The sequence below is a fragment of the Phyllobates terribilis genome, unplaced genomic scaffold (genome assembly GCF_046119375.1).
Source record: "Phyllobates terribilis strain yellow unplaced genomic scaffold, ASM4611937v1 Scaffold_1__5_contigs__length_1240528914, whole genome shotgun sequence".
NCBI lineage: Eukaryota > Metazoa > Chordata > Amphibia > Anura > Dendrobatidae > Phyllobates > Phyllobates terribilis.
This window is the reverse complement of record NW_027362761.1, coordinates 1,058,648,248-1,058,657,826: the sequence shown is the minus strand read 5'-3', so window position 1 is coordinate 1,058,657,826 and position 9,579 is coordinate 1,058,648,248. Positions and strand designations below refer to the sequence as shown.

General features: G+C 50.4%; 1 protein-coding gene across 1 annotated transcript in view; it reads left to right on the top strand.

The window, feature by feature from the left end:
* The first annotated feature begins 3,422 nt into the window (after positions 1 to 3,422).
* Positions 3,423 to 9,579, top strand: part of ZDHHC2 (zDHHC palmitoyltransferase 2) — a 125,411-nt gene continuing 119,254 nt past the window's right edge. Inside the window, exon 1 of the mRNA XM_073645413.1 lies at positions 3,423 to 3,689. Within this exon, the coding sequence (XP_073501514.1) occupies positions 3,560 to 3,689 (130 nt within the window). The 5' untranslated portion in view covers positions 3,423 to 3,559. The remainder of the gene's footprint in view (positions 3,690 to 9,579) is intronic.

Sequence of the window (9,579 nt, the reverse complement as noted above, 5' to 3'; positions counted from 1 at the left end):
CCCTACTTCCTGGCAGATTAATCCTGTGTTTCATGTTTCCTTGTTGAAAAAGGCTGATGTATCGGATAGGGAAGCCACTGTCACAGTTCCTCCTGTGGTGGAAGACGGCGAATGTGAAATTTTTCGTATCTTGAATTCTAGATGGCATAGAGGGAGATTACAGTATCTCGTCTCCAGGAAGGGTTTCGGTCCCGAAGACAACTCCTGGGTAAGGAGGGATGATGTCTCTGCTCCTAGGCTTGTTAAAGCTTACCGCAAGAGATTTCCGGATAGGCCTGGAGGATCCTCATAAAAGAGGGGGTACTGTTAGAACCCTCCTGTTTGTTTTTTCCGTCTTGTGTTTTGTGGTCACGTGACCATCTGCCTTTATATTCCATCTCCGCCCTTTTGGCTGTGCTGGACTTCAGTGTTTGACTGTTTCTCTAGTCAGGTGCTTCTGTGCATTTCTCTGTCAGTTCGCTTGGTCCTTCTGGGACCTCTAGTACCTTTTTGTCAGTTTGTCTTTTTGTGTTCTGCAACTACTTCTCTGTTTAGGAGGTGTCCCATTTTTTGTTCCAGTGCTTAGTTCTTTTAGGGACCCCTCCCTTTATGCTATAGGTCTTCGTTCAGACTAGCCGAGGACTAAGGCGGGTCTGTTCGCTCGGAACAGGCAGCCCGCTACATCGTAGGGATTCAGCTTAGTCTTACTGTAGGGACAGCCTTCCCCATCTTTCCTTAGTTCATGTTGCAGATCATAACAGGTTGTTATGGTGACCAGATACACAGTGGGTCCTGTAGCGTCCGTGTGATCGCTGAACCGGAAGGGGTGGGCCGCCGGATATGGCAAGAGCGTGCATAGAGGGTTGCTATGGGGATCAGTAAAGCAGTGGGCCCTGCAGCACCTGCGCAGTGTGTGTCATGTGTGTGTCACAGCGCTCGTGCGATGTGCAGGATATTAATAAGACTGTAGGAGGGGTGCCACAAGTGCACTGGTATAGAGTATGGTAGGTAGGCAAAAGTATGGAAGGAGTAGGATAGCAGTCTCTGGCCATTACTCTCCAGAGCCTACCCAGATATTCCTCCATTCTCTAATCCGGCCCTCATGTGTACTAGAAGAGCTCCCAACATCAGAGATAAAATCATCAAGGCTGACCTAGGCAGTTCCCAGGTCACCGCCACACAACGCCTCCTCAGCGCAAGGAGACACGGTACCTTCCCCTGCCTTAGCTGTGCAGTTTGTTCAAATATAACAAAATCTGATACTGTCACGCACCCCAGGACGGGAAAAAGTTACCCAATCAAAGGGTTTTATACATGCGACTCGAACTTCGTTGTGTATGTAATCAAGTGTCCATACGGCCTGCTCTACGTAGGTGAGACAACGCCAAACATAAGGGATCGCATCGCCAGCCACAAATCCACGATCCGCTATGGTAAAAACTGGCTCCCATTACCAGATCACTTTACCAAATTTAAACACTCCGTAGCGCAACTACGCTTCCAGGTTATAGAACATGTCCCTAGACATAGGAGGGGAGGTAATCATATTAGGGCACTGAAGGATCGCGAGGCGTACTGGATTTATACCCTACAGACACTTTCCCCAAAGGGTCTAAATAGGGAAATGGATTGGATTAACTAATGTAAATAATCATATGTATTTCCCTCCCTTACGGACACTATGATCCACCACCTCTCTTGGGGTAAGTAGCTTGGTAATCCCAGTCCCCATAACATCACCTACCAGCCTCAATCTACCCCGATCAATAACACCATATCCCCCTTCCCATCTGACTGTAGTTCCACTTCCTGGATATATGCAATCATCCCTCTATACATATGCCCACCATATTCTACACTAGTACACCAGTGGCGCTCCTCCTATAAGTCTACTTGAATCCTGCCACCTACTAGTCCCATATGTTTATCTGACTGTTATCCTACTCCTTCCATACTTTTGACTACCATACTCTATACCAGTGCACTTGTGGCACCCCTCCTACAGTCTTATTTAATATCCTGCACATCGCACGAGCGCTGTGACACACACATCACACACACTGCGCAGGCGCGGCAGGGCCCACTGCTTTACTGATCCCCATAGCAACCCTCTATGCACGCTCTTGCCATGTCCGGCGGCCAGCCACTCCCGGCCCGGCGATCAAATGGACGCTGCATGACCCATTGTTTACCTGGTACCCATAGTAACCTTCTGGGCACACCTACGCCATATCCGGCGGCTCGCCCCTTCCGGTCCAGCGATAGCGCAGACTTTTAAAAAGAGCGCCCCTCCACTTACAATCCACGGCCTCTCAGAAGCTAGGCGCAGCCAGCGCCGCTGTCCACCACTGCCAGCCGAGCCCTGTTACCGGATATATACCGGTTCCCATAAGTAAGTTTATGACTTTCTAATGACCGCATGTATTCCTTGTACACATGTTCTATTACTATATGACCGATACTCACTGTCCCAGCTCCCTTAGACTCACCCAAGCCAGCACCATCTGGACTGCAAATAGGTACCTTTTATAACCACCTTACTCTTTCTGGCAAGACCAGACCCTATAATGTTACTTTACCTCTACTCTACAGCTTACCTCCATAGGGGCCCAACCTGCTTGAAAACACAGCCTAAATCCTTCACATATATATCATCCAGCAGAAAGCAAAGATTTTGTTTTTTTGTATCATGACTACTCTATGATTGTGTGAAATATGTACTAATATGTACTGATGTCTCTCTCCCCTGCTCCTTCCCCTCTTCTTCCCTCCCCCTATCTCGGGCATTGAAGGTACTCTCCTAACAAATTGGAATGTTATCGTCTTATTATTTTATGAGCTGTCACTTGACCACATTATTGTACTTGTTTATACCACCCTGTACTTATACACCTATTCTTCTTTTTACAGTAGCGACTGAATTGATTAAGGCCAGTTCAGGCCGAAACGTCTCAATATAGTGACGCCACCCACCTCTGGTTTGATCAATTGTTCTTGATTTATTCTGTATTAATAAATTACACTTTATATTACCACAATTATGAGAGTGCGATGAAGTAACTGGATTGTATTCGCTCGGGCTTACAAGGATCTGCACCTCAACTTCAGACAGAGTGCAGCCAACTGAAGCCCTATCTGAAGATGTAGTCAGGGAACAGGAAAGTGTGGCTGACATGCTGCGACCATTCCCTGTACCCTGCACAGATCTGCGCCATGTCAGCCACTGCGCGGGGACTACAAGTACCTGATCACCCGCCCGAATCAGCAGGAGTTGTTATGTTAGTAGTTTCCAAAGTCCTATATAAGTCCTCACCGCCACAAGCCCCATAACGTGTGTCACTGTAGGTGTGGAGCGGGTGAGGTGGGCACTGCCAGTCTGCCAGCACCAGCCCTGGCACTGGCACCAGTAGTGCAGAGGCTGCAGAGAATGGCGGAGAAGAGCGGGAGGGGGCGGAGCGGGGGCGGGGCCTGGACACACAAACACCCGGACACCGCACCGCTCCTGCATTGCCCGGACTGTGGGCACCAAGCAGCGGGCACCTCACCTCACCTTCTCCGCCCATGACGAGGCCCCGGCTGGATGATGGCGCCGTCCGGCCCTAGCAGCGTGAAGAGAAGGTGCAGGAGGTGTCTGTACTGGATCCCGGTGCTCTTCATCTCCATCATCGTGTGCTGGTCCTACTACGCCTATGTCATCCAGCTGTGTATAGGTGAGAGCCCGACCTGACGCTGTATACCGCTATATACTGCGCACCTGCCCTGTATACCGCTATATACTGCACACCTGCCCTGTATACTGCTATATACTGCACACCTGCCCTGTATACCGCTATATACGGCACACCTGCCCTGTATACTGCTATATACTGCGCACCTGCCCTGTATACCGCTATATACTGCACACCTGCCCTGTATACTGCTATATACTGCACACCTGCCCTGTATACCGCTATATACGGCACACCTGCCCTGTATACTGCGCACCTAACCCTGTATACTGCTATATACTGCGCACCTGACCCTGGATACTGCTATATACTGCTCACCTGCCCTGTATACTGCTATATACTGCGCACCTGACCCTGGATACTGCTATATTCTGCGCACCTGCCCTGTATACCGCTATATACTGCACACCTGCCCTGTATACCGCTATATACTGCACACCTGCCTGTATACCGCTATATACTGCGCACCTGCCCTGTATACCGTTATATACTGCACACCTGCCCTGTATACCGCTATATCCTGCACACCTGCCCTGTATACTGCTATATACTGCACACCTGCCCTGTATACCGCTATATACTGCAAACCTGCCCTGTATACCACTATATACTGCTCACCTGCCCTGTATACCGCTATATACTGCACACCTGACCCTGTATACTGCTATATACTGCGCACCTGCCCTGTATGCCGCTATATACTGCACACCTGGCCTGTATACCGCTATATACTGCACACCTGCCCTGTATACTGCTATATACTGCTCACCTGCCCTGTATACCGCTATATACTGCACACTTGACCCTGTATACTGCTATATACTGCACACCTGCCCTGTATACTGCTATATACTGCACACCTGACCCTGTATACTGCTATATAATGTACACTTGACCCTGTATACTGCTATATAATGTACACTTGACCCTGTATACTGCTATATACTGCACACCTGACCCTGTATACTGCTATATAATGCACACCTGACCCTGTATACTGCTATATACTGCACAACTGACCCTGTACACTGCTATATACTGTACACTTGTCCCTGTATACTGCTATATACTGTACACTTGACCCTGTATACTGCTGTATACTGCACACCTGCCCTGTATACTGCTATATTCTGCACACCTTCCCTGTATACTGCTATATACTGCACACCTGACCCTGTATACTGCTATATACTGTACACTTGACCATGTATACTGCTGTATACTGCGCACGTGACCCTGAATAATGCTATATACTGCACACCTGCCCTGTATACTGCTATATACTGTACACTTGACCCTGTATACTGCTGTATACTGCACACCTGCCCTGTATACTGCTATATTCTGCACACCTGCCCTGTATACTGCTATATACTGCACACCTGACCCTGTATACTGCTATATACTGTACACTTGACCATGTATACTGCTGTATACTACACACCTGCCCTGTATACTGCTATATAATGCACACCTGACCCTGTATACTGCTATATACTGTACACTTGACCCTGTATACTGCTGTATACTGCACACTTGCCCTGTATACTGCTATATTCTGCACACCTGCCTTGTATACTGCTATATACTGCACACCTGACCCTGTATACTGCTATATACTGTACACTTGACCATGTATACTGCTGTATACTGCGCACCTGACCCTGAATAATGCTATATACTGCACACCTGCCCTGTATACTGCTATATATTGCACACCTGACCCTGTACACTGCTATATACTGCACACCTGCCCTGTATACTGCTATATACTGTGCACATCTTATACTATGTGCTGCTATACAGTACATTGTGTACACCCTTTCCTGTCTTCTGCTGTACACAGTGCACACCTTATCCTATTCCGTGGACTATACTGAATATACACATAATACACACCACACAACGTCCACTGAATGTGGTAAGATGTGACTTTTGGCTGGTGTAACCATATTGCAGTATTATTGCAGCCCAGAGAAGTCGGTAGGACGTGATCCTGTGTTGTTGACGATCGAGTTCATTTACGTCATTTCTTCATATCATGTGACTTCTTAGGAGATTTGGCCTTTGCACAACTATTTTAGATCTACGATTTGGGCTTCAAAAACTGCCACACACAACAATCACACACAGGTCTCATAAGGGCCCGAGTCACATATGACGCACATTGTGGTTTATGGTGGTAAAATTGAGAGTTATTTGTGAGCAGCAAACAACAATCAAACAGGTTTCAATCTTTGAAAATAGTCACCAGTCACATTAAGTCCCACACTGCAACGCCGCCACATTGATCCAATCAGTATGTGCAGTGTAGCAGTAAGACATTGTAAGTCGCAGCTAACGTCTCTGGCCCGACTCCTCATTGCACTTACATCACTTTTGGTGTGAATATCTCTCAATTAGTGACTTTGGGATTTGTGACCAATTCATCAAAAGATTTCTGCCTTTTTTCAAGTGGTCTCCTGTGGTTTAGTAAGTTTCCGTCATTGTGTCTGACGCGCCCCTGGGCCTGCTGTGTCGCGCAGCGTCTCGCGCTCGGGGGCTTACCCGGAACCGGATCAGATGAGGGTTGTAGTCTCCGAGTGGCAGGGACCCGGTCCGTGCCCAGGGAGTCAAACTCAGTGTGTGGCAGTCTTGATAGGTGTTATTTGAGTGTCGACTACGCCACCCGTTGATTTGCAGCTATGGAGCTTCCCCGGCAGGGCAGACCGCTGAGGCCGATGTAGAGTTGTGCAGCGTGATAGTATAACCCCCAACGGGAGGGGTATGGCCTCAGGGCAGCCGACGTGGAAGATGGGGGTAGCAGGAACCACTCAGAGACGGTGCGGTGTAATTCAGGGTCTTTACTGGTAACAACGATAGACCCTCCCGGAGTACTTGCTAGCGAACGGGGCCTGGTCAGTCCTTGAGCAGATGGGATCTCCCCTGGCCAGGCGGAGTTGTAGGCCTCCCAAACTGACTGTACTCTTCTGGCTACCTTGCTAGAAGCGGATATAAGTAGCCCACGTCCCTGAGTGTGCCGTGTGGTGCTCACCCGTATGGCCGGTGACTCGGGGCCTTCTAATGGCTTCCGCTCCACGATGGCGGTGCTGGTCCCACGCGTGTGACCTTGCCTTCGGGTTTCTGGGCCTGAGGACCTGAAATCCCCTGCCGGTCGGCTTCTGCTGCTGGGTAAGAGTTAGTCCCCACAGCCTCGGACGCCGGGTCCGGTAAGAAAGCTTCTCAGTCAGGGCGAGCTCTGCAGCTGCCAGCCCCTGACTCGTAGTAGTATTGCTCCCACTGAGCTTCTGCTGTTTCTTCCTATGACTGTTTCTTGTCTCTGCTTCTTCTCTACTCCTAACCCTGCCTCAGCCCCGGGTTTATATAGGGGAAGTTCTTCCCCTCCCAAGACTGGGCAGGAGGTGTGGCATGCACAGGATCCCTGACCAAAGGACCTCCCACCTGCTCTCAGACATAACATTACATTACTGTGGAAACCAGACCCCTGGGGTGCCACATTCCCCCCTAGTGAAATTTAGTACTCCGGGACTAAACATATTTTAGAAAAACATAACAAGATATAACAATAATAATAGTACAATAAGAAGAAACACATAAAGGTGGTCACGGATATCCGTAACCGGGTGCAGTCTTTGAAGAAAGCAAGGTGTCCATTTCACCAAAACAGGGAGACGTAACCAGGTAGGGGTCTGTTTTGCCCCGAGTCCTTAACAGTCTTTAGTCCGTCCTGGGTTACGCTCCAACTATGTACACAGGATTCCCGGTAAATCCACCAAAGACTCCTATAAACAACTAGAAACACATAATTATACACAAGCAATAAGAAAAACAGGTAACCACAAATAAAACAACTTATACATTTCAAATCCTCCAACGTGCGGGTAACTGGCCTCTAGTGGCCCTAGTGGACCTACGGAGCTGACTGTCTAGCCCTGAACTACAGGGTGTAGGAGCTGTCAAGGGTAAACTGGGCAGCTGTCTACCGGCTCTTTGGCTCACTAGGGGTACGGCAGGCTCACTATAAGCAGAGGGTTGATCCTCCTGTTCTGCTTGTGTGGAGTCTTCTGCCTCCTGGACCGGCTGCTCTTCCAGCTCTACCTGTCGCTCCGTAGGTGCTTGGGATGCGGGTTGGAGGAAGGTGAGTACGGGTACCACAACTGCACCATTGACTTGAGTCCAAGACCGAGGGAAGTCTCCGAGCACAGTACTAACCATGTCTTCCCTTTCCTCTACGGGTCGAGGGTCTTCTTGTTCCTCTTCAGGGTTCCGTAGCTGTTCGGGACACTTCTTCAGGTGATCCCGGGATACAATGGTTGTGGTTTCCCCTCCGTCTTTACTGATGGTACAGACCTTTGGGTTGTCGTGGCTTGAGGGCAGTACGGTGTACGGGTCCTTCTCCCACTGGTCGTCCAACTTGTGGAGCCGTCTTTTTCTCTTCAAGACCTGCTCTCCGGGTACCAGGGGAACAGCGGGAGCATACTGGTTGTAAGTTTTCTCTTGTCTTTCCCTAGCCTGACAGAGACTTCGCTCCACGCTCTCCTGTACTCTCCGGTACTGCTGCTGCCTCTCTGTGTCCCAGTCTGCTTCTGGTGAAGTGTCCTCGGGTGTCAGGACTCCCATTTCCAGGTCAACAGGTAACTTACCAGGTCTCGCCCTCATTAGGTAAGCCGGGGTACAGTTGGTGGAACCTACCGGGATGTGGTTGTATAGGTCCACCAGATCGGGCAGCTTCTCAGGCCACAGACCGCGTTCTTCCAGGGGCAACGTTTTCAGGAGATCCATTACCACCTGGTTCATTTTCTCACAAAGTCCATTAGTTTGCGGATGATAGGGTGTCGTCCTTATCTTCCGGCAGCCATACAGAGTGCAGAATTCTTGGAAGACCTCCGCTTCAAAGGCAGGTCCCTGGTCTGTCAACACTTGGTCCGGGTACCCGTGTGGACGGCAGAAATGCTGCTGGAAGGCTCTAGCTGCTGTTCGAGCTGTTAAGTCCTTGACGGGGACGACAACCAAGAACCGGGAGTAGTGATCCACGATGGTTAGTGCGTAGACGTAGCCACTTCTGCTTGGGGTCAGTTTTACATGATCCAAGGCTACCAGTTCCAACGGCTGCCGGGTGACGATGGACTGCAGGGGAGTCTTCTGGCTGGCACGGTCCTTCCTTCTTAGGTTGCACGGGCCACAGTCTCTTATACTCTCATGGGCCCGCTGTTTGCACCCGTAGAATCTAAGCTTGATCTCGGCTGAGGTGCGGGTATCAAAGGTGTCCCTCAGCCGGGTTAGTATCCCTGCGACAGTCCTCCCCCCAGGTGGCCAGGACTTTACCTCCCTTCGGGCTGCTCCGGTTAATTGGGCCACCAGGATGCTCACTTTTTGCTCTTCTGTGAGGGGGTACACCTGGAAGAGGCTATCCAGCCTTTCTCTAAAGTCCTGCAGGGTATGTGACTCCCCTGAGTACTGGGGTAGCCAGGCTGCCCCCGGGATATAGGGCATGGTGAAAGGCATGACCGCGACAGCGGTGGCGCTGGCGGGGGTTGAAGCGGTGAAGCTCTCCTCCGTATCCGACATCCTTCTCCCCCCTAGTGGACCGTGGCCTACCTTGCGATGATCCTCTTCCGTAGGCCGCGGCTCCGCAGTGGATCGTCAGGGTTGAGGACCTTCCGTCGCGCTCCGGTGACGTCGGCGTCTGCTGGGCTCCTTCCAGGACCTTACGCAACGTCCGGACGTGAGGCGGGGCTTCAGTTCTCGCGGGCTTTTCGGAGTCCACGCCCCTCTTCTTCTCGCGCGGCGTCCTCAAGATGGCGTCGAACGGCGGGAAAACTCCACGGATGGCGGGAAGAAGGCTGAAGATGGCGCCGGATGGCGGGAATCT